The sequence below is a fragment of the Aquila chrysaetos genome, chromosome 24 (genome assembly GCF_900496995.4).
Source record: "Aquila chrysaetos chrysaetos chromosome 24, bAquChr1.4, whole genome shotgun sequence".
In the NCBI taxonomy this organism is placed as follows: domain Eukaryota; kingdom Metazoa; phylum Chordata; class Aves; order Accipitriformes; family Accipitridae; genus Aquila; species Aquila chrysaetos.
The window spans coordinates 2,036,597-2,061,597 of NC_044027.1; the positions used below are offsets into that span (position 1 = coordinate 2,036,597).

Sequence of the window (25,001 nt, forward strand, 5' to 3'; positions counted from 1 at the left end):
ATGGTCCTTCCCCTCCTTGCTGTGCATTCAAAGAGGTCCACGGGCAAACAGGGCATATTCAGTTTGTTTTAGGCAGCAGAACAGGGTCTCCTTTAATATTCAGTGCAGATGGTCTTAAATTGTTAATGAAGTTTTGAATTTTTAAAAATTTCACTGGATATTTATATATCACTGGCTGTCTTTGGGCCTTGCAGCTTGGTGGATAATAAATGTATTAATACTAGATAGTACTTTTACTATCCAAAGCAATTTATAAACATTAGAGAAGCACGTTTATTCCTGTTGGGCTAATAGGAAGTGGTGGGTAGAGAATGTAAGGGCAATTCTGTACTCACAGCTCCATCACTTGTACAGAAGATCTAGTTTCACACCAACTTAGTAAAATGCAAGCAAGGTGAATCAGTACAACCAAAGCTAAGTTAAAACTGTACAACTATTGCACAGGGACAGTCAAAACAGTCTGGTTTGCTTTAATCATCATTCCCTCATCCCAAAGAGGATGGCAATGTTCACTCACCTTTTTAAGTCTTTTCAGCAGCTCTTGGTTGACTTAAAGAGAGCACCAGAATGAGGCCTCACTGGTGCTAATTGTGATAATGGGAATTTCAGAATACACTGGGAATTCACCTAACGCATCCAGATTCACTCAGCCACGGTCCCCAGGATGTCCATGAGGTGAATAATTCAAGCTAGTGCTGTCCTAGACTAGGCTGAAGCAGAGACTGGGAAAGGACCTCTCTGCACCATCTATTTTTTCTCAGCTGTTGCCTATTTCATCAGCCAAAGCTGTGCAGCATGATTTTTAAGCTCCCAGTCACACTAGGGTGCATGGTGACTGTATAAGAAGATAGCCTGAAGGCAGCAGTCCTTCCAGTCTGATTAACTGGAGGGGCTGTATTGATAAGCTAGAGACTGAGTGACAAGAGCAACCACTGTGAGTGGAATAATTAATCTATTACCTCTCACAAGGACTAGATCTGATTTAATTATCTCTTCCTGGTGAGGAGGGAGTCAAGGCAGCACCCTGGAGATGAAGTGTAGAAGTGTGGTGGTTCAGACATCAGCACATGTTTTTAAGCAGAGAATAATCACGGTTGCTTTAAAAAAATCTTTTCCTGTTAGTGTCTCTGATATGTCCTCCCAAGCATTTCATTCTCCATCTTCTCCTTCAGTATCTCTATGATGGGATGGACATCAGCAACTTAGCAGTGGACTTTGCTGTGGTTTGGAATGGGAACTTTGTTATTGACAACCCGGAGGATCTGAAAGGTAATGTCTGCTTGAGTTGGCTTTCAGGTCACAGGAAGGAGGGCGGCCATGGGGCTGGAAAGTGGCTGTTGGGGCAGAACGGCATTAGCTGCCGTCCCTGCGGCTACAGGCAGTGACGTTGTGGTCCCGGTGGATCCTGCTTTGGATGAAGGCAACTCGCTTTGCTCCACTGACAGTGGTGCTCACTGAGCACCGCCGATACAGCCTTGGCTTTGGAAACCACAAGGGCAAGCCTGCTCCGCGGCTCATTAAGCCAAAACTCAACGTGTGCCTTTGCTTGTAAGTCCAAGAGCAGCTGTAGTCCGTACGAATATTTCAATTCTTGACTTCGTCCTGACTGCCCGTCCCCTCTTCCCTGCAGTGCACCTCTACAAGTGCGCAGCCCAGCGCGAGAGCTGCGGGCTCTGCCTGAAAGCCGACCCCAAGTTCGAATGCGGCTGGTGCAGCGGCGAGGCCAAATGCACGCTGCGGCCGCACTGCAGCTCGCCCTCCGCCCAGCCCTGGCTCGACTGGTCCAGCAGGAACGTCAAGTGCTCCAACCCTCGCATCACCGAGGTAAGAGCGCGCGTCTCCGGCCCCTTCTCCTCACTCCTTCCAAAGCGGATTTGCCTCTGTCTCCCTCTCATCTGAAAATCCACCGTTGTCCATCCGGCGCTGAAGAACAGGGAATAAAATGCTCCGCTACTTTCTGTGGAATTAATGTGCAGATCCGCCGGCACGTGGCCAGGGTGTGCAGCCCACTGCCCCGCCGTGCAGCTGTCAGTCGCCAGCGATGCTACCAGCATTGGGGTGACCGCTACGGATTGTTGCAAGAATGCTAATTAAACTAGGGAGCTAATTAGTCTATAGTTGATGCTTCTGATGTTTCTGTTCAGACCACTGAGGGATGCAAAATGTCTCCCAGGAGCATTTTTACCAGTAAAACTGCACTCGGTCTGTTAACATTACTATTAGGAGTGACGCTCATATCAGGTGGGAATGGAAGAAGATTTTGGTTTCTCACTTAATTAACTCCCCCCAAAAAGCCTCCCTTGCCCTGAGCATGAGTCCATACTGCAGAAGGCGGAGGGCATGGGCGTAAAACAGTGTTGGATCAAAGTAGCCTGTTGCACTAATGCTCTTGGCCAGGCAAGAGCAGGGCTTCTCAGCACACAAACTTCTGCCAGCTGAATAAGGACCCCAGTACATGCGGAAGTTTCCTCTTAACTCAGATTACTTTCTACACCAGCTCAGCTAAACTGGCTCATGCTCAGACCCCCTGGGAAGAAGGCATCAGCCTCCTCTTTGTGGCGGAGGGGAGGAAAAGGCAGAGGCTGGTGGTGCTGTGTTAGGGCTGGGGCTGACTGGAGGAGGGTGTTGCTGAGGAGGGTCCATCCATTCCGCAGGGACGTTACCAGGCCTTTGGTATTTCTTTCTTAGACCTTCTGCCTGGCGACATTATACCTTTGATGGGCAGGTATTTCTCTTGTGCAGTGTTTTGTAAACTGCAGAGTGGAGCTTGTGAGGCTGCTGAGGAGCAGAGGTGGTGGTGGTGCCGGCTGTGCAGAGATGTGAAAGCGTTAAGAAATGTTGAGAGTCTGTCCTTTCCTTCTTTGGTTGATTTGTTTGTTTGGCAAATCATAGCTGTCTTTACAGAGAGATAAAATGAGCCTTAAAGGCTTGCCTGGATATTTCCCTTGCCCTGCCAGTAGTCAGAAACCAAAGTTTTCTTACCTGAGTGCTGTTCTTCTTACGCAAGGTTATGCTACAAGATGCAAGAAGCAAAACAGCTTTTGCCTGAGATCTTCTTCACCATAAACCGTTCAGACAGTTATAACATTGAAGGAGTCTTAGATTTATTTATTTACCCCTCCTTGAGCTCAGCAGAGAAGGGGAAAAACACTCTGCTCCAGCCACCAAGTGACTTGCATCTAAGCACTGGCAGGCTCTCGTGGCTGGCTGTGGGCATGGCGCTGCCACTGAGTGTTTTATCACTGTCCAACTTGAAAGCAGTACTTTTGGTCTCTGTCCAAGGAGAAAAGAGCAGAGCTTTGCTGTTACAGATTTCTTGTCTCCATAACCAGGTCTGTGTCTCAGCCTTCAAAGCGGGAAGTGCGGGGTGCCTCGCCAGGGGATGTTTTGAGTCTCAGGAGATTTCCCTGAGTGGATTTGGAGATGAGAGAATTGAGTAGGAAATGTCTGTGCTTTCATTGGCAGATTGGCTTATTCCACACTGAGGGTCAGCGATAGAAAACACAGGTGTCAGGGGGATATATTGTCCCATGGCCTCTGCTGACTCTGGCAGTGCTGTGAGCTGTTGTGATTTTATCACAGGTCTTGCAGTGTTTGGTGTTTTTCCTTGAACTCCACCTCCCATCCTTCTCCTTATGAATTCACAGCTTTTATTTTTTTTTCATGAAAGTCAACTTTGCAGTTTTCACTGTTGTAGAAAAAGAAGGGGGAAAGCAGAGGGAACTAGTGGCCTTTTTTGTGTGCTTTGAGACCCACTGATGGGAAAGGCACTGTATAGGGCTAAAAACTCTCATGGAATTTTGCTAAGTTATTGAGCAGGTCTATAGAAAATGGCAAAGCCCCGGCAGAAACTCTGCAGGGTCAATATTCCTAAACCCCAACCTTTCAACAGCACAGGTTAACTTCTCTCATCCCTCTTCCCCTCTAGAAAAGTGTATGAGATTGTCTTGCAGAGCATGAGACCCTTACAGGCTTCATTGCTGTTGGGTCCTTTTTACTGGCATCTGAGTTTTTTCAGTATTTTGGGTACCATTTTGCAATGTCCAGTGCTGCAGAGCTGTGCACTGACAGCTGGGAAGTGACCGCTCTGCCCTGCTGGGACCGACCTGCTCCTGGCAGGTTGGAAGCAGGCACTGGTGACACGTTCTCCATCCTGCATGAACCGGCATTGACGGACTCGACTGGGGAGCAGTGTTTGGTCTCATACTGGGGCTTGCATTGCAGCCTGGATCACTCAGACTAAAAGAGCCTTTAGTACGGGCTGTTTTCCGCTCCTTTTGCTTCATCTGTGCAAGTTCACTCTTTCTGTCAAGCCAGAGGTCAAGGTCCTGGCTCCCAGGTGCCAGTGCCTTTGGGGGATGCATAACTAGTAAGAAGAGACTGTGTTTTAATAGTCATAAAAGTAAATGAGCAGTAGGATATACGCAGCCCTTTTCTTTTTCTGGTGAGAGGCCCAGCCATCACCAACAGTGTCCCTTGAACAGCGTAAAGCTTCCACACGGTCTGTGGTCTTAGCAATAAATAAATAAAAATCAGTTTTCTTGCGAACAAGCGGCACTCTGATCTCCTATTCATTTATTTGCAGGGCTCATTAATATAACATCAGTGCAACAAACAGCTGAAGGGGGGGCAGTGTCAGGCTGAATAATGGAGTTGCTCTGCTGAGATAACAATTAGGTTTTGAATGTGCTATCAGCTAAGGCAGAGACAAGGAGGGATCATGCCGGGATGACAATGCTTATGTGCTGGTTCCCTGCTGGGCTCATCAGCTGGGATCCAGCTAGCTTAGAGCAGGATGAAAAAAGACAAAGAGAATGAAGGTAGATGACATTTTGGGAGGGGGCAGGGGTTATACCATTTATTCTGCAAGCCGGGCGTGCTCTCCGCACCCTAACAGATGCCAAGTGGTTTTTGCACAGAACGGTCTTAGGCTCGCGGCTTGCCTCCAGCTCCAGAAGGAAAGCCCCATCCGACTCACAGCCAGTCCTGGGTCTCCCTGTCTCATGCACAGACTTCTTCTGGAGGCTAAATATTGCTTTATGTCAGAAACGCTGAACCATGCAACCGGCAAGACGTAAGGCTGAGAACATTTATCCTGCATCGTTATAGCAGTGTCTTCTGCAGGCTGGGGAGGGAAGTGTGCTAGCACTGTGTCGGGGCTCCTGGATCCCTGGGATCCCTTGGATTCCAACCTTGGGGATCCCTGGGGTCCCTACCTTGGTTTCGAGTAAGAAGCAGCAACAACAGAAATGCAGTGGTGCATCTGCATCCCTTACATGGTATAAGGGCAGGGTGTCAGGGTAACCAAGCTCCTGCCACCACCCACTTCATCTCTGTATTTGGATCCTTTCTGTGAATAATACAACGCTTCACACTTGCATAAATCCTTTCCCTGAGCAGCAGGAACATGTTTTATTAGAGGCGGTGGATTGCTGATTGGTTTCATGCAAGGCGAGGCTGGTGCAGAGGGGAGAGGTGACCTGCTCCGAATAATCTGGGAGATCAGCAAAACCAAGGGCCCCGCATCCCGCACCCTGCTCTAGATCTCAGTGACTTTCACACTGCTTCAGTTTTGCAAACAACCTAAAAAACTTCCAGCAGAGGTGCAGACCCCTAAACAGTAAGTGTACAATTCCTGGTAATGGCCTTGTTTTTCCTTAGCTGCCCTTTGCAGGTTCTTTTGATCCTCCACAGACCTCTGAGTGAAACGCTAAAGTATATTTCTTGAAATTGGGGAATATTGCTTCCTAATCCTGTCTGTCTCAGACCAGAAATCTGGACTGTCATTGCAGCCGGTCCTGCGGCCTGAGCAGCTCCCCAGCACAACCGTGCTGGGGGGTTAAGGCAGACCACGCTGTCAGCACCTGCCCCGGGCTGCGTTTGCTGGAAGTGCCTCGGCCGCGCGTCTGCAACGCAGCGAGGTGACCCGGGGATGCTGCTTGGAGGGGTCGCCCGTGCTCCGTGCAACGGGACCTTTAAGACTTATCTTCTTTCTGTGATTTTGACTGAATCTCTCCAGCTGTAATTAATTGAATGCATCTGTTCTAACCCTGGGGCTGCTTTATGGCACAGTTACTTCAAAACTGTTCAATTAGCGGCCACTAAAATCTAGGTCGAGTGGAGCTCCATATTGGGGATTTTCCAGGTCAGGACGTTTTCAAAATACAGAATCAGCTCTGCTTTGTTCGGCGAGGCCGGTTTGCTCCGCTGGTTGTGGTAAGGTTGGGAAATGGCAAACTGTGACTTTTTCTGAACAGTGATGAGACAATGAGCCCGGCGGTGTAAGTGCTCCAGCAAATGCATTTTAACATAATCTAGAGCTGCAAAGGACAGTTGTAACTGTCAAGTACATGAACTGCCAAGTTCAGATGATTCCCAACTAGCAATGTAAACATTACCAGTGCAGGCCTTCAGGACTCGGTGTAATGCAATACAACTTGATTTTGTAGTGTCTTTTATGGGCACATAGTTCTTCACGGAGCTCAATGATACAAGACGTGCTACGCCGTACGAGTTACAGAAAACAGCAGCACAACAGACAGTGTATGGCGAATAAATTAGAAACCTCAGTTGTGCAGTCGAGGGGAGAGGGAGGTGGAAATTAAAGCACACACAGAGGAAGGAGCTGGTGGTTTGATGTATGGGACAGCTCATGGCTCTGCTGGGTGCGTGGAGCAGGCTGAACCCCAGCGTCTGTGGCCAAATTCAATAGCAGCACCTTAAATGGGAGCAGAGGTGGAGAGCAAGAAATTAAGAGGTCTAAGCAAGGGAGAAGGAAAACGGCTTCAGCTGGGATTTGAAATGCAGGGAGATGCTGAGGGGAACTTGGAGCCACAGAAGTGATGGGGAGCAGGGGTGTCCTGATGGCGTTAGCAGTTTGCATTGGGTGGGAAGGGGGAGATGCGCCTCGTGGCACTGGAAAGTGCTGGGGGTCCCACAGGAGCTGCTTTGGGGTGCACTCAGCCTGCGCTGCGGCAGGTTGCCGGGGTGTGCTCTTCTGATGGGACTGGTGTTTTGCCTAACCTGCTCATGTCCAGGGAACAGCAAGCTCTTAAGAAGGTGACAGAAAAGCAGCCATCCAACCGGAAACGCTAAGGAAAAGGTTTTGAAGTGCTCAACTCTTTTGCCAAAGACAAGGGTGGAACAAACAAGCGTAAACAAGATTTATCCATTAAATTAATTAAATTGCATTATTATGGATTATGTTTATTTATTAATAACAGCTGTAGCATGGGGAAGATTAGTAACTCATGCAAGAGCAACAACAGACCGGTGGCAGATTCAGAACAACTGTTTGAGAGTCTTGGGTCCAAATTTTGTGACTGTACATTATTGTAATTTATACTCCTAATTGAAGAGGATATTGTCCTTAATGAAAGTCTATAGAAGCAGAGATGATTATGGCTGAGGCAGGCTATAAACAGGCAGCTTTAAAGCACACACCTCACCCTTTAACATTTGTAAGTCATTTAAGGTGCCAACTTACTAATAAAATGTGACATTAACGTTCAGAGAACAGCCAAGGCAGAAGTTAGAGTTCTCCAAAGCAGCAGGCTACTTCTGGAAGGTGACTTACTACCTTCTGTATATATAAAAAAGGAGCCAGTCTTATCCTTCTGCAAGGCTTTCTGGGGGATGGCATTGCCCACGCCTCTTGGCCAGCTCAGGGACCTTGAAGTCCTCTCTCGGAGCACAGCACAGATGGATTTCAGCATCCTTGGGCTTCTCCAAGACATCCAGAGGAGTCATGAGGAGGTGGCACTGGCCTGGGTTTGGCAGTAGGAGCAGGTGGAGGTTGCAGCACTCAGCAGCCTGCAAAGCAAAAGTCTGTTTCCAAGCCAGAAATGGGGTTGAAGAAGCACGAGTGTTGTGGGGATACCAGCTCAACTTTCCTGTGTTTTGTTTCCCTCTAGATCCTGACAGTCTCAGGTCCCCCAGAAGGAGGGACGAGGGTGACCATCCGTGGCGTGAACCTGGGCCTGGATTTCTCCGAGATCGCCCACGGGGTGCAGGTTGCTGGGGTGCAGTGCTCACCCCTGCCCGAGCAGTACGTCGTCGCAGAACAGTGAGTGGCCTCGTGGACCTCACCCATCCCCACCGTGGGTCCCCAGGGCTGGTCAGCCTGCACAAAGCCTCTTCCCTGCCCTCCGGCAAATGCACGGGAGGCCAATAACTCATCCAGACTCCAGGCATCGTCTCTCCACCCTTTCCAACCCTGCAGGAAGGGGTCTGGAGGTGGATGGTGCCTGGACCAGCGCATGCCATTCCTACACCAGAAGGGGATGCTCTCGGGGGGGGGGGGGGTTAAGCAGCCCTTTAAGCTTTCATTAAGTGTTTTGTTGCCTTCCACACCGTGGTTCCTGCTTTGCTAAGCAACTTTTCTGATGAGCACCTTGCTGTTGATGCTGAGCCTCTCTGCCCCCTCTGCTCCCCATCGCACTTGAAATTCAGCCGGCGCTGCTGGCTGCACGCAGCCATTTGTTAGGCGGGTGAGGCAGTGACAGCCGCTTAATCCAAGTGGGCCTCCACTGGAGTCAATTCATTTATTTCACTAAGAAAAATGTCAACCAAAAATTAGAAAATAGGCATGTAACAGAGGATGGGCGAATAAACCTCCCAAAGTGTCATTGTGCTCCTGGTGCTGTCTGGGGGGGGTTGTTCCGGTGTGGGTGCTGAGGGGTGCGTTGGGGGTCATTTGTGCAGGGCAGGAGAGGAGCAACGTGTGATGTCTCCGCTTGGGTTGTCTAATCTCTCCTGCTGGGAACCCGGATGGTGTCCTGTGTAGTAGGGCCGTGGCTGCTTGCGGTGAGTGGTGGGGAGCCCAGGCCCCGTGAGTGGTCCCGGCAGCACGGATCTGCCCCAGCTTCAGGAGCAGCTGAAAGCAGTTGTCCTCTGGTAGTGAAATGCATTTGATGGGTCCCAGTCTGATCCCCAGCACAGTGGAAGGACCAGTCACCATCTTGGTGTTGGTTTGGTTTTTGCTCACTCCTTGTCTTTGTTTCCCCATCTGTAAGACAGAAATGACATTAATCCCCCCTTAGGAACAGCGAGGATGTGTGCAGTGTATCAGTATATGATGCAATCACTGGATGAAGGACGCTATGGGCGTGCAAAGCATCGCTGGTGTTAGTGCAGGAACGGCTCCAAGCGCTGCACCAATAGTACTGTCACTGCTAGTGGTTTGGGCTGTTCTGCTGAGCAGTATTTTGTTTTATTTTATTTTTCAAATAAAGGATGGAAGATTATAAAATTATCCTCCTTTGATGGTATGAAACCCTGATTTTATAATCATGACTCTAATTATGGCTCTTGAGCTTTCAAAGTTTGTTAACATCATTAAAACATTTACCCTGGGCAGATAACAGCAAGCGTTAGCATGAGAGCTGCCTTTTAAAGATGAATACAGATAAAAGGACCCTCTTAAGGGTTCTGTGGGCAGACTGAATTCCAAGACTGTAATGACTCACCATATGCTCCAGCCACGCAATCTATCAGCCAGCAATTAGGTTAATGTTGGTGAAAGGGCCACTTAGCCCAGCAATCAGCACCCTACAGCTCTGCCGAATGCATCATTTTGTAACAAGGTACCTGCTGGGAATTTGGCTTTTATCAGGAATCGGGATCAGGTGTACCAGGGCGCTTGTGCCCCGTCCAGTGCCCCCTCCGTGCCTGGTACTGTACGGCAGCTGCTGCTTTACTGGCAAATAGTTGAGTATTTGGTGTGTCCCCCTGTATATAGCACTTGGTGTATCCTTTCCTCTTGTGGGAGAAAACCTCCACTCTCCTCTCCTGCCCGTGGGGTGTCAGGAATCACTTCACATTGCTTTCTTTGCCTGTGGGCTGACAGGAGCAGAGGTTGCTGCTCCCAAATACGAGCCCTCCACCCTAGCCCACAGCCCGGCAGCACAGAAACCCTGCCTCCTGGCCCCGCTGCCGGTTTGCAGGAGAAGTAACGAAATAGCAGGCAGAGGAGAGAGGTGCATGGGCAATGTCTGGTTGAAAGGCAGAGAGAGGAACGCGTGGCAGATTAAGGCGCACAGCTGAGATGCTTCAATTCCTGTTCTCCAAAGGCAGAGTCTTTCTAGGCAACCCGTTTTGATGTGCAGCAATAAGGACTTTCACATTAGAGCTCTTTACTAGCATGTATGTATTTCATTAGGCCTCCTGGCATCACCTGTGCATGCTGTCTGCAGGTTCTTTTTTCCTTTAGTCTTTTTATTTTATTTTATTTGTAGTGAATTTAATGCCGCTGAAGGCAGCTGAAACGCTGCCTTCACAGACCGGAGCCTTTTATGCATTTGCACGTGATCAGCAGACGAGCGAGCGTTTCCCCTGCCGCTCTGCAAAAGCACCTTCAGCCTCACCGGGGGACGGATGCTCTGGCTTTTTCTCTGGTCTCCTCTCAGGGCCAGACACCAACACGTGTCTGTCTCAGCACCAGCATTACTGCAGCCCCTGCCCCCAGGCAGGTTACTCCTGCCCTGAGGTTCCCAGTGCCTGGCAGGATGCTCTTGAATTTGTCTTTCCAGTGTTGCTGCGAGACCAAGCAGCATCCATCCCCTTTAGGTACAGCTAGAGAGCCCTGCCAGCTGACATGCCTTTGAAAACCTCTCTCAGACCTGCTGGCATGGCAGGCATTTTCTTGGTCTCATCTCCAGTAGACATTGTGCATTCCCAGTGCCCTGGGATTTTTGGATTACACACCCACAGGGTGTGTAATGAGGGGTTCCTCAACTTCCAGCCTGGGCTGCTGTGGTTAACCCCAGCAGCTCTCCTGTCCTTACGGCTTCCCCTGCCTCGGGATGTGCCCACGGGGCTGAGCTGGGCCACACGAGGAGCATGAGATCGGTGTCTTTCGGTGCCATTAACCCCTTTTATGAGCATCAGTACGTTCTGTGTTAGCCAGCCCCGTCTCCCTTGTAAAGGCTGCTCTCCACGGCTGCCTCTGTCATCCCAGAGCAGGTGTCATGAATGGGTGATTTAGACTGCTGGAAGGACCACTGTCAAAGGTGTTAGCAAAAGTGGTTTTAATATGATGTTGTAGTAGTGCAACTTAACAAAGTTCGCTGGCAAGGTTCACTCTCTTACTGTAGAGCACAGTCATTTGAACAGTGATTCAAAACTGTCAAGACACAAATAAAAGTTACCAAGTCAAATCAAAGTTACCAAAATCAAAGTTACCAAGGCAGAAATCAAAGTTACCAAAATCAAAGTTACCAAGGCACAAATCAAAGTTACCAAGGCACAAATCAAGGTTACCATACTACAAGGTTATGCGTGATAGCAGTCGCTTACCAGAGATCTGCTGGTGGTAGAAGGTCTCTCTGCCTGGAGGAGGAACCTTGAGAGGCATCCCAGCTCAAGGGGAGATCACCGCCACGCAGCCACGCTGCCATGCAGGGAGAGCGCACAGAAGGCTCACTTAGGCTATCGTATTTATGGAATAAAGTTGTTGGCTTGTAGTCAAATTACATGTGATGGGAAAGATACGCATGAGACTCCTTGTGCCCACAGCTTGCTTTGTTCCTTGATAAAAGTGTTAATCGCGTGATCAGTGTTCCAAGCTCACGTGCATCGATGCTCACTGGGTCACTCTGCTCCTTTGTGGGTTTTCAGAGAACAGATTGAAACTAGAGAAGTTCCTGGCCCAGCTGTGGCTCAGGCCTTTACCTCCTTCAGAGCCTGTACCAAATTACGGCTACTTTGGTTAAGGGGTCTACTGCATCCGTCGCAGCAGGTTTCTTCATTTTTGATTAACTGGGAGACTGCAGTGTGAGCTGTTCCCTTAATGAACTCATCTGTTACTCTGAGGACTTTGCACTCACTTTGCTACTGGCTAATATATTGCCATTAGTGCTCTGCTTTGCTCTGGAGTTTACAGCTTGTAATAATTATGTCTAATTTTGATTTTTTTCTTCAAATTACTACATGGGGTAAAAATAGACTCTGTAATTAACTTCTTCTAAAGAGACAGATATCAAAGTTAAAGGTGGGGGGGAAAGCCAGCCCTGCGTGGAGCTGCACAGGGCACTGTTGGCACCTCCTCCCAAAGCCTTACTGTGGCATTTCTGCTTCCAGGATCGTCTGTGAAATGGGGCAGGCGCTTCCAGGGATCAGCTCCGGCCCAGTGCTCCTGTGCATCGGAGAGTGCAAGCCGGAGTTCACGGCCAAGTCCACGCAGCAGTACATGTTCGTGGTGAGTGTCCTGCCGAGGCGGGGAGGAGGGCGGCAGCACGCGTCCCCCCCCGTGGGAACAGCCATGCTCTACGAGTGCACGTGTCAGATGGAGGGGGTTCAACACCAGAAGACAATCCCAAAATTGCCATCCTTTTCTGATGCTTTCCCCATGGCATTGCACAATTTCTTGGTAGTCCAGTCAACGAGCGCAGTTTTCAGGATCTTGAGCTCGCACAGTCCTACAGAATAAACAGGATGTATGTGGGAACCTAAACCCAGCGTTCCCACAGCATTTGGTTTCAGCTTTGCACCTCCAAAATAGTGATAACCTTCTGAATTGCTAGGCTCGGTTACTCCTTGCAAAGTGCATTGTTGTAACCCCAGCAGGAGCGTTACACAAAGTGTAACTTTGTTCTGTACCTGAGGACTTTCTGTGCATGAGGAATTGTCAAGGAGTTGGAGTCAGCACTAAAAATTTTCCTTTGTTTGTAATGGACATTGTTACTTTGGTGCTTAGTTAATGGGGATGAATCTAGGGTGCTGCTTCTTGCTGGTTTTGAAGATGTTTCTACACATACATATGTACACACGTACAGGCACTCATAGGCCTTTTTGCATGAACACAGAAACACCAACAGGAGAGCAAGCACCAGAGTCCATCCTTCTGCAGCTCAGGAACTGAGGTCCTGCTAGAAACGTAATCAACTTCCTGTGAAACCTGAACATATCTGAGTTAGTTTCTGTGTCTATAGATTTAATTTTTTCACCATGATGCCCTTCGGGATGGAAGGGTAATTCTGCATCCAAATATTCAGGGATTTTTTTTTCCCCCTCCAAGGATGCTGGTTCAGTGTAGGCTTTCTCTATCTGCTTAATGGAGAGCTGCTCTCTGGGCTGGTGGGCTTCCATTGGTTGAGTAGGTCATTTCTTTCAGTTGTTTAATTAGCAGCCTTTTGATTAATAAACTTAAAAGCCACAGCTGGGGTTTCTCATATCTCCAGTTTTGCCTAAACAGGGCACTTCATCCAGCCACATTGATTTTGTGCTTAGTGGAATCTGTATGCAGGGAAATGCCAGCACTTACCAATGGTCCACAATTTGTAAACTAATTGAGAGATAAATCAGGCTAGCCCCTGCCACCCTATTGGTGGTGTAAGCAACACCCTCCCCTGGGGTTTCATTTATTCAACAACATAGCAGGGGTGCAAAATATCACCACATTTTGCTCAAATATGCCAGAAACCCCTCTGATCATCACAGGGCACTGCCAGTGTAGTCCCCAGATTTGCCATTATTGAATGGCAGGTTCCCAAGTGACACAAGGAAGATGCTCTCTTGCTTTGTGTTAAATAATAACCAGGAGCCAGTGGAAGGTAATTGCAGAGATGAATCTTGGAGTAGTACCGTGCAGCAAGCTGGTGAGCATATGCCGAGCGTTATCATCCTTTGCATTGTTACTTCTGATTTCCAGCACTTACGCTGATTATATCGTGTCTTTTTCTCAGGCATCTAAAACTTCTAGCACATCATTCCCTTTTGTTAGTTGGCCTCTATTTTTCTCTTTAGCGCCGGCACAAATTCCATTACAGCTGGTTTATGCCATTAAAGTCAGTAGTAAAATTGATTGGTACCTTAAAGCAGAGCTCTGTTCTGACCCTGAGAGGGTTCATGCCTTAGTGAGCTCATCTGGTGCCTGACACCATGCAGGAGCGATGCTGTCACCTTAATTACACCCGTTTTATCTGGGGAGGTGAAACCTTGGAGCTACTTTGGATCTGTAAATCTGTCATAATTATCACCAAATCATGAGTTGAAGATGGAAAATTCTTATTCAGCTTTCAGGCCCTCATCCAAGGCTGGCCTCACCCTAGCCTTGGGAGTTTTTGCAGGTCTCTAGGATGGACCCTCAGCTCTCCTGTCTTCTCCTTGTTTACAAGAATGACTGCTGGGGGCTACAGCCTGAGTTTCTATTTTTGGCAATGGTTTGAATTTCCAAGGATTGCAATGCTTAGACAAGGTGGTGCTCGCACCAGAAACGTCAGATGCTCGTAGCCAGGAGGTGCTTATAATTGATTTTGAATGCAGAGGAGTGCTGTGCCTTCCAGTATGCATGCAGCTCTGTCACTGGTGTGTGTATGGGAACTGCTGGACCTCACGGACGTGCTAAATAACTGCTCCTTTCTGTCCCCGGGCTTCCACGAGCAGGCTGGCACCGGGGATGGGGCTGGAGGAGGAGGGTGGCTGATAGTGGGCTCTCGCCATCTGGAGTGTTCACAGCGGTGCAGCTTGCTCCTAATACACCTTGGGAACAGCCGCCAGGGTTGGGCTGGAGACTGAAGGAGGTTTTTGATGGGCAATCACACATTGAACGTGCTTTGGAGGTTTTTTTGCACTTTGGAATCGCTCCTCTTGGTTGTGTGAAATGCTCCCAAGCCTACTTAGCGTAACCATTGCTATTACCATTCAGATTGTCTAGTATTGTCACTAGCTGGGGTAATGATAGAATATCCTGAGTTGGAAGGGACCCATGAGGATCATCGAGTCCGACTCCTGACCCCAGCTAGAATAAGAGCTGTGAGCTGACCATGAGCAGTTGAAGTACAAGTCCTTCCCTCCTGTAATATTATTCCATAATTACCCACAACAGGCTGGATTGTGGTTTTTTCTCTGGTCTATTCAGAAAGCAGGGTCAAACAGGCTTTTGGTCTAAGCTGCTTTGGCAAATGCTGTGGCACCCAGAAAACACATATTGCATTGTGAAAACAGTAGAGAAAACAGGACAAACGCACCGAGCTGCCAAGCAGGTGGTACCAGGGGAGTGAAGCTGGGAGGCTGCCAGCCTTTGCAGATGAGAGTCATAAAGAGGGTAATGTGAAAGCATTAGTAAAACAATTTGGTAATATCCACTGATTGAAAACAAATAAAAAGGTACCTGCTTTCTGCAAATTCTATTAAGGGGGATAAATAGCTATCCTGGTGGAAGGCAGGATAAAGACATGATATTGCTGCAATAATATCACCAATAAAATGTCAAGTGGGATCTAAGTTTGCCCACCAAGGATGTCTTTCCATCAGCAACGGGAAACAGGGTCTGCCCCCACAATACTATCGCTCGTGGTTCATATTAAGCTGGAGCTGATGGTAGTGCCTTTTGTTAAAGTTGTGCAGTATTTCCCCATACCAGACCCTGGTGGGGTTTTTTGATGCTTTAACACATTGGCAAACTTTAAACATTTGGGTTCGAATTTCCATTGTGGCAGTTTGCTTGGCTTGGGATATATTTGGTTTTTTGAAACTGCGGTGCAAACAGCTTACCTTTGTTTAAGAACAAAGCTGAAGGTAAATACATAATTTTGCCGAGGCTAAATTTGCGATTGTTTTGTTAAGGGACATGTCTCTTTCAGAGCTGGGTTTGAAAGTTTAGCAGGAGATTTGTCAGATGTCCAGGACACATCCCTGTTTTGCTTTTCCATTTTAAAAAGGATATCCCCACTCAGCCAAAGCATGAAGATGCTCTGGGGACGGTGGTTCTCCGGCTGGCACGGCTTGCTGACAGCTCCCCTCGCAGCAGGCAGGAGCGCTGAGTTTGTCCTTTTCTTTCTCCAGACTCCAGCGGTGAGTTTCCTGAATCCCAGTCGCGGTCCAGAGTCAGGAGGGACGATGGTGACCATCTCTGGGCACTACCTGGGAGCCGGCAGCCGTGTGTCGGTGCTCCTGGGAAACCAGACCTGCGAATTCTATGGGTAAGGGACCGAGCTGGGCCAGCGCAGGCTCCTGCCATGCATGTCCCGGTTATCAGGGCTGCACCACCGTCTATCTGCTGTAGCTGAACATGCAGCCATGGCAAAAATTCACCTGGGAACACCTGAAGGCTCTCATTCCCTCTTTTATTACAGGAAACCATCTTCTCTCTTACTGTGACTGAGCCTTGCTTGGCAAGGGAGGGATTGCATCAGTATTAGCGCTGTCCGTTATTTCATTTTAATGCCGTTACAATGTTAACTGGTCCAAAAATCTGAGGCACACATCACTGCGATTGTAAGATGTTCATAGTAGTCATCAGTACCTGCCCCCAGCCCAGCTGATCTGAAGAAAATGTAACATTTATAAGAAACGTCTAGTTTCTCTTTTCACAGATCAACAGCTTGCATTACTTTTATTGCAGCCACTGCTGCAGGTACCTCAAACTCCTAGAAATGGCCTGAGCGAGGGGTGGGCTTCTGCGTGGCAAAGCAAAGCCAGGATCTGCACACGCCTTCTGCTGAGAAACTTGTGCAGCCGTCAATCTCCTCTGGGATTTCTATGGCAAATTTGCTTTTTACCCAGCAGTGTAAACACAGAGTTGACATTTGCAGGGTTTAATGGGTTTTCTTGGGGCTTAGTTAAAAAAAGATACATGCAGTATACATCTGTGTGCATCACGTACACATCCGTGCCCCGTACCAAACGTACATAGGTGCCCTGAGGCAGCTGGCAGTATGCATTTCATAGCGTGGGTGCAGCCTATGCGGGAACCTAAGCAAAGTGGTGTGATGTGCAAAGGGATTCTGCCTGCCAGATCCTCGCTCAGGCTTCCCAGGAGGAACCAAGGAAGTTTCTGGGAAAGTAAAGACCCGTGGAGGTGAATTTCTCATCTAGAAGACTGAGAGGTTCTCCAATACGGGAGCTGTGGGCGTTCAGACGTGGGACCATGTTGGGATATTAGCAGTGCTTATTCTATGTCCATCCTAGAGTGGTGCTTCAGGAGGTCTGGACCTTCAAGTGCAGATCAATTCTCCAAGTGCTAAGCACTGTAACCGATCCATCAACATTTCTTCCCATATCCGAAGCAGAGATGCCAGATTGCATCCTCAGATGCACACGGGTAATGGCGTTACCACCAGCAGAAGCAGCCTGCAAGCTGGCCTGAGAGCAGGATCAGCCCTGTAATATAATTCCTTAAATATATGATTATATTCAGGCAACCTGCAGATACTGACCTGCAAAACCTGGAAGAGTTTTGAATTCTCTGTATGTTCTAATTACAGCAGGCAAGCAGAAACTTAAACAAAGCAAGCGGCAGTACATGAATGGCACCATCCTTCATGTGGGGTCACGCTGTGCACTTTGTTTTGCTTGGACTGTTTTGAGGCAATGAACTTCAATTGTACTCGAGGGTGTGGGGGAGCCTGATTAGATGAAGCAGTTTCTAATGAGATTCACTCTAATTACAGCTTCCCCCATTCTCCCCTCTCTGATCGGAGGAGTGGGTAGATTCACCATGACGACATAATAATAGCACAGAAAGCTAATTAACTGATCACAGGGAGCTGAGAGCAGCTCTGCCAGCAGCGATGCGTCACTCTGGATCTCACGCCAGAGCTAAGCAGGCGCGGTGGAGTCTGGGCGGCTGCGCCGGCGCAGGGCAGCAGAGCAGGCAGCAGGCAGGCAGCTCTTCAGCTGCACGGTTGTGCACGGAAACACTCTGAGAATCAGCAAGGAGGGTGGAGAAATGCGCTCCTCGCACAAGGATGCCTTCATGGTTAAATTAAACCTAGGTGGAGACTGAGAATAAGATGAGGGAGGGAGGAGGAGAGTGGGAAGGGGTAGACGTGCAATTGCATCAATAGAAACAGTCAAGTCCAATTTGTTTCAGGTATTTTAGGAGGTTGTTTCTGTTCCCTCGGTTGTGGTGGATGAGCGTGCCAAGGTGTGAGCTGGGAACATTGTGGTACCCGCTGTTCCATACCCCACTGAAATGCCCCGTTCCGAATGATGTGCCCACGCTCCTTAGGGAGAGCGGGTGTCTGTAAGGGCCCCGAAAAGGGGACCACACAGCGTCCCCTTGCCCAGGCAGAGAAACGGGAGCTTTGCTGGAAGCAGAGCAGGGGCACGGCTGCGCTGGAGCCTCAGCCGTTCAGGCACCTCCACGAGTTGCACAGCCTCTGAGGAGGACCAGGGCAGCAAAGGCTGGACGTTGAGGAGTTTTTGATTTAAGTGCTAAACCGGCAGCGAGGTGCTGAAGACCTGCCTGCCCTCTCCCTTGTGAGAAACCGAAAATAAATGAGCCGCGGAAGCAGCACGGCCTTTTTGGCGAGCCGGGGGCAGGTTTGGGCAAGCGGGACAGCCCACGGGTGGCCACGCAGGGGCACTGGCCATCCAGGGACATCAGTCTGGCCCTTCTCTTGGGAGCAGCATCCCGGCTTGCCGCAGAGCTGTGCGGTTCCTGGCAGCTCTGCCCCGGCAGCAGGAGCGGCACCGCTCGGATCTCGTTCCCCTTCTCCATCCATCCATCCATCCATCCATCCACCGGCCCCTTTGTGCTTTGACAGCGCCTCGCTACCCTGCCGCCTCGACCTTCTCCGGGGCTCCGGTGGAAGCAGATGGTCTGTTGTGTCCGGCCAGCCAGCGCCGAGGCCGAGGTCACCCCTGCTCTGACGGGGAGACAAAGCTGGAAGGCAGCGGCGACGGTGGCATCGGCCTTCCCAGGCGGGGGCTTCGCGGGCTCCATTATGCTGCTCACAAGGGCCCGTGTGTGCGGTGGGGTGGGGAGGGGAAGAATTTGGCTTTTGAGTGAGCTTATGCGTCCCATTTAAAAAGCAGCCATCTGTTTTCACACGCCCAACAGAAGGCAGCGGGTTCACAGAGGGATGTGGGAGGCTGCAGTTTGGCACAAAGAGTAATTTCAGGGAGCCTGCGCTTCGCTTTTGGTGGGTAGGCTGAGTCCCCTCCCGCACAGAGCTCCGTTCCCTCCCTCCCGTGCCAGCGAAGCCCTCCTGCCCGTCTCGGGAGCTCATCCCCTTCGCAGGTGTCAGAGTCCGGGGCTGACTGACGGCTCAGCCTTTTAGTGAGCTGCTTCGCTGCAGCTGCGGGACAGCCCCAGGACAAAGGGTCATTTTTTGCCCCCACGCTGCGACCGCCCGTTAACGCTTCCCCGGCTTCTCTCTTGCACAGGCGGTCCATGAACGAGATCGTCTGCATGTCTGCCCCGTCAGCCCACGGCCTGGGGGCTGTTCACGTCTCCGTCAGCGTCGACCGGGCTCAGCTGGAGCGGACCTTGCTGTTTGAGTACATCGACGATCCGAAGGTGCAGCACATCGAACCCGAGTGGAGCATCGCCAGGTAACGGCAAGGCTCTGGCAGCGGGTCCTTGGCAGCGCGAGAGAAGCCAGCTCGCCTGGTCTGGGTCTTGTCTCTCAGCATACGCTCAGTGAGGCCAAAAGAGGGTCTATTTGGAAATGCACGTCGCACCCAGCGTACTGGATTTGTCAGGGCTGGGCGTCTGCGGCATTAGCATTTACCGAAAATCAGGTCCAGAGTTACTACAGTAGTTGTGATTACCCAGGCAATTACAGCAGTAGCAGTCTGCACTGAGATACTGGAAGCACGAATAAAGCCAAGATCACTTCCATCTGCTGAAGAAGTGCACAATTGCTCATTAAAGGCTCCTTCTTGTAGTCCTGGAATAAAACAAAACCAGCAACCACCAAGAAAGGAAAAAGCTGATGCTAATCAAAATGTACTGTTTATACCAGCTTCACTGCTAGGAAAGGGGCAGCCAGCACTGTCACATCACCGTGACGTTGTCGCTGCTGAAAACCCTGGGCCATACTTGTCCCCTGGTGTTACTTTAATGGTTGTGCTCACAAGCGCTGTAACACAGCTATTCATTTCAAATTCCAATTATTTTTTAAAATTGCCCTTGAAAGAAATAAGTGTCTCGCAGCAGGCTCTGCAAGATGTTTGCTTTGTGTCCAAATTCAAGATCGTGTCTGGTTTCGGGTGAGATGGGTTTGACGGTCAGGACTGCTAACAGAGGTGCTCTAAAGGGAACAGCTGGGCTCTGCTGTAGAGGTGCTGGAGACTCGGGTGAATCTGGGCTGTGCTGCTCCAGTTAACACATGAGAGAAGAAGCCAAGAGTGAAAGACTTTGCTCAGGGGCACTGGCTGTAGGAGAATGGGGGTACTGTAGCCCGGGGGGCTGTGTCCTCCCTGGCCCTGATGGCACCGGGTGCTCTTCATCCCTCCCCTGCTCCGTGAGACAACTTGCTGTGTCTGCAGTCCAGATGCAAGTGCACGTCAGTTCCTTCACTGCACGTACCATTTGTCGTGTTCCTTAAAAACATCACTATGTAAATCATTAAACACTGTGACTAATTTATTGTCTTATGTATTTAGTCTCAGCTCAGTTGATTTCTTTGGTCCCATTTCTCATCCTGCTGCCTTGCAGTGCTGTTAGGTGGGAGAGGGTGCAGCTGAGAGTAGAAAATCTAGCTAACTTGAGACACCACTCCTCAGTGACTCAGGGAGCGGGTATTAATCCATGCTGTCACCTGATGCCTGAAGTGTCTGCAGAAAACATCTTTCTGAGATCAACGAGCATCCTTATTGTCAAGCACAGTCTCTCTGCACAGCCCCAGCCCCTCCTGCCAGATGCGTTAATCAGGTGTCTCCTTGTTCTCCGCAGCGGATACACGCCTCTGACCATCACCGGCTCCAACCTGGACGTGATCCAGGAGCCGAGGATCCGCGTCAAGTACAACGGCAAGGAGTTCGTCAACGTAAGTAGCTGCTGTCAGCGCAGTGGTGCCGGGCTGTGGCTGGGAGCATCCCCGTACGCTGCCGCACGGCGGGTCCCCCCCAACCAGATGCACGCGTGCGGTTAATGGTGCCAGTGCTCTCTGCGTGGTGAGACTTGCCGTGGCAAAAGCTGCTCTGGGGGTATTTCCCTAGACTTATCCAAATTGGGGACCCTGGCAAGAGGGGTTCTGACACACAGAAATGGGAAATTACTTCGTCAGCAACACAGTAACTGCCAAGGAGTTTTTAAAGCTAGAAGTGGAGGACTCCAGTTTAGGTCATCTCCTAAGTTTCTGTCTTGGGTCTGATAAACTTGTTTCACTCCTGAAATTCCCCCTTTTGTCAGAGCCCCTGAGCCCCAGGAGCCCTCCTCTCCCCAGCATCCTTCCATTTCCAGTACCTAGCTCAGCTCTACCGGCACATTACAATGGAAAGTCCAAGTGTAGCTGTCCCCATCATTCCCAGCTGCTCCACACTTCCCATTTTAGTCCTGCTCTTTCTGTAAAAGCCCAGAGCTAGGCGCTGAGACCTGCCAGCTACGAGGCTGCTATGTTTAACTAGGCTCTCCCTAGCTGCCTCTCTATAAATAAACCTCCTATTGCTGCAGCTCTGGGCCCCGCAAGCCTGTACCAGCCCAGGGAGGGAAGGAGAGAGGGGAACCGCTTCTGAACAAGAAGCTTTCAGGCCACTTTTGCAGCTAGATCACCACGGTAGGGCCAGGTGCTGCTTCCCTGTGCCCTCCTCGCCATGCAAAGGATGCTGGCCGTGGGGCTTTGGGTATTTTGGTGAAGCTGGGTGTTGTTTTTCTGCCTCCTTCCCCTCCTCCCATCTATCACCCTGATGTTCCCAAAGCAAGGAGTTGGTAGCAGAGTTTGGGGTTGATCTGAAATGCCACCTCCTTCCCCTATCTGTATTTTTTCAGTCCAAGAGTGAGAAACTGAAATGAATCCTCAGCTAAACAGGAACTAAGATGTTCTTGTATGCTACAAATAAGAATTGTACCTCCAGGACCCGCAGGAATTATTTTGACCACGTAAAACTGAAATATATTGTTTCTATGCAGTGATCTTTCTGACTGAATCTGTATTATCTTGGAAAGGGCAAATCACTTCGCAGCCTTTTCCTATTCCCTTTCTTCCTTCCCCTCTGAAGACCTTTTTCATCTGAGCTCTTTTTAAAAAGACATCTAATTTTGTTGCTAGCAGTTGCAGTTATAGTGCTACAAAAATAATTCTGAAGACACAAAATTGAGTGAAATTAAATCTTCCACTTACGGAGGGAGGCCAAATGGCTGGGCTCTTGCTGCTTTATAAGGCAAGAGTCTCATAAATCAGCCAGCTTCCCGCTTCCAGGGCTGGAGGAGCTGTGGGTGTCCTCAGCCTGGCAGGAGATGACCTTCGTGTTACCTCCAGCCCATGAGTGTCAGATGATCGTTCCTCTCCCTCGCTGGCATTTGGGAATTGCCTCTAATCACCCATTTGTAGCAGGGACCAGGTATTCGCTATGGGTGTGTTTCAAAGCTAGCATTGCGGAAGAGGATGCAACTGGAAAGAAAAAAAAAAATAAAGAGAAAGGGCTTAGTGATCCACTATGCAAGCCTCTAGCTCCTTTAAAACACTGCTCATTTTGAAGCTCACTCTCCATCTCTGCACCAGTGCCTTTGCACTGGCAGGAGGGGAAGCAAATTCCCCCAAACTATGGCTGCAATGCATGAAGCCTGGATTAAATATTGCCAGCTAAACTTGAATCCGCTGGGCTTTTCAGGGAGTATTTAAGGAATCAGAACATCATTGTCCAGGTTGGGATAAGTTTTTCCCTGCCGTCTTTCAAAGCATTGCCTTCCCCGCAGGTCTGCAAGGTGGTGAACGCCACGGCGCTGGCCTGCCTCGCACCCCCCCTCACCCCCGAGTACCGGCCTGGCCTGGACGCCGTCGAGCGGCCAGACGAGTTTGGGTTTATCTTTAACAACGTGCAGTCCCTCTTGGTCTACAACGACACCAAGTTCATATACTACCCCAACCCGACGTTTGAACTCCTGAGCCCGACTGGGGTGCTGGAGCAGAAGCCGGGGTCACCCATCATCCTGAAGGTAAGGAGACCCTTACTTGCCCTGTGGGAAGAGGCAAAAAAAATCCCAGAGAGAGGAGTTTTATACCCCCTTTGGAGAATGGGGTACACTAGGCAGAGTCCCATCATTTGCACAATCTAGGAATGAGATGAAAACTGGAGAAATGCACTGCATCTTTGTACAGTCTTCTCTCCCCTTATCCCTAGGGCAGAAACCTGTGCCCACCCGCTCCTGGAGGAGCAAAGCTCAACTACACCGTGCTGATCGGAGAAACACCCTGCGCTGTCACCATCTCTGAGACCCAGCTGCTGTGTGAGCCACCAAATCTCACCGGACAGCACAAAGTGATGGTGAGGGACCAAACGCTGCTGTCAGCATCCCTTCCCTCCCTCCCCATCCTTTCTCCTCCTCCTCCAGCTCCCTGACTTGCTCAGATATTGAGTGCAATTTCATGTCCAAGGATCGGTAGGATTTCAGATCTTTATGGCTGTCTAATTGGAAGCTTAAAATATTGATGTGGATTAGCACAGAGAAACTTCTTATTCCCTCCCTGAGATTCACCATCTACTATCAGAGCCTTCTAGAAAGAACAAATCTTTCTAGCAGTGCCTTCAGCACCCGGTACCATCCTTTCTCTGGTGCTGCTTGTTCTTCCTTCAGTAGGTGAGACTGTTTTCAGTGGGCTGTGTTCTCCCTCCTGTAGGGATTTTATCAGTCCTTGTACCATATCTGATCTGCTAAGCGGATGGAAAGGTTTTGCTTTTTCCCGAAGCAGAAGCAGCCAGGGGCATCTGAACACTGGACGGGTTGGATCAACAGCCTCATCCAGGATAACAGTTGGTGTCTTCCTCTGCTTTGGTTTTGGGCATTGCTGCTTCCTCAAATCCACTCGCAGACCAAGCACGCAGCTGCTGAAGTGCTTGAGTAGAGCCCAAATGAGATTGTAACTGTGATTTATTTCCCTTTAAGTTTAGCCTCCAAAACATATTCAGATTATCACAGTGTGATTCACAGAAGCGCAGCCTGGCTGAGAGCTGCTTGCATCTGTGGCCAGGGCACATCCAAGAAAAGCCTGTCCCAGCATTAACCTCCAGCGTGTTTGCTCTGTAGCTTTCACATCGGGCTTTCTCTTCCCTTCTCTGTTCTCTCTTTCCAGTCGCTCTGGTTTCTTGTCAGGGAAATTATCACTGGGTTGCTAATGTCCATGGCTTACAAAAGGGAGTTGAAAGCTTATAAAATGAAAGTCAAATGGAGCCATCAGATAATAAGAACAAAGCCCAGATAGTGAAGGGCTGGCACATTTATCATGACTTGAAGCCTCCTTGTGCTCGCATAAGCTGCACCCTCTGTGTTTGAAGGCGATCGGAGTTGCTATAGTCTTGGCTGAATCAGAGGCACTTCAGGGCTTCCTCAGGGGTCTGTACAGCCCATGTGGTGTGTACCCTGGCCAGGAAGGACGGGGCTTTGGGACAGGCTGACACCCTTACCCGAACCTGCTGGTTACCTCCGTTGTGCTTTGTAGGTGCGTGTTGGTGGTATCATCTTCTCCCCTGGTTCGGTGAGCATCATCTCAGACAGCCTCCTGACCCTGCCGGCCATCGTCAGCATCGCCGCCGGAGGCAGCCTGCTCCTTATCATCGTCATCATCGTCCTCATCGCCTACAAGCGCAAATCCCGAGAGAACGACCTGACTCTCAAGAGGCTGCAGATGCAGATGGACAATCTGGAGTCCCGGGTGGCCCTGGAGTGCAAGGAGGGTCAGTACTGCCCGGGACCGGGCTCTCTCCGTGTGCTGCGGCCCCACGCTCTTGTCCCCAGCTTTCCCCACCGGAGCCACCCCAGTCACCTGATTTTTGCAGCGAGGAGCGGGGTGCGTGCCCCCGCGAGGTTTGCACGCCTGCCCCGCTGCGGGAGGGTGGGCAGCAACAAGTGTGTCAGCGGCAGACACGGCTCTGCTGCCTGATGTGCAGAGAATAGGATTAGAGCTTGATCCTGCTTAAGCGACATGCCTGGATCGCATTGCGAGGACGGCGCGAGCCCCAGGGTGCCCAGCACAATATGCCCCCTTGTCTAATGACCTTTTAGTGAAGGGCTTTTAAAAGTAAAAAGGCACAGAGATAAGGAGCAGAGGAGATTCAGACCCCCAAGAAACAGCGTGTATGCCAAGTGGAAGGCAGGAGGGCTGGAAAGCTGGTCC

The 25,001-nt window shown here is 49.9% G+C and overlaps 1 protein-coding gene across 7 annotated transcripts in view; it reads left to right on the forward strand.

The window, feature by feature from the left end:
- Positions 1-25,001, forward strand: part of PLXNA2 (plexin A2) — a 225,817-nt gene that overhangs the window by 175,691 nt on the left and 25,125 nt on the right. For all 7 annotated transcript variants that reach the window (XM_030000303.2, XM_030000298.2, XM_030000301.2 and 4 more), the window contains exons 11-20: positions 1,173-1,269; positions 1,631-1,824; positions 7,914-8,065; positions 12,079-12,196; positions 15,784-15,920; positions 19,111-19,278; positions 20,624-20,717; positions 22,586-22,825; positions 23,011-23,154; positions 24,327-24,561. In XM_030000303.2, coding sequence (XP_029856163.1) covers positions 1,173-1,269; positions 1,631-1,824; positions 7,914-8,065; positions 12,079-12,196; positions 15,784-15,920; positions 19,111-19,278; positions 20,624-20,717; positions 22,586-22,825; positions 23,011-23,154; positions 24,327-24,561 — 1,579 coding nt within the window. The remainder of the gene's footprint in view (positions 1-1,172; positions 1,270-1,630; positions 1,825-7,913; positions 8,066-12,078; positions 12,197-15,783; positions 15,921-19,110; positions 19,279-20,623; positions 20,718-22,585; positions 22,826-23,010; positions 23,155-24,326; positions 24,562-25,001) is intronic.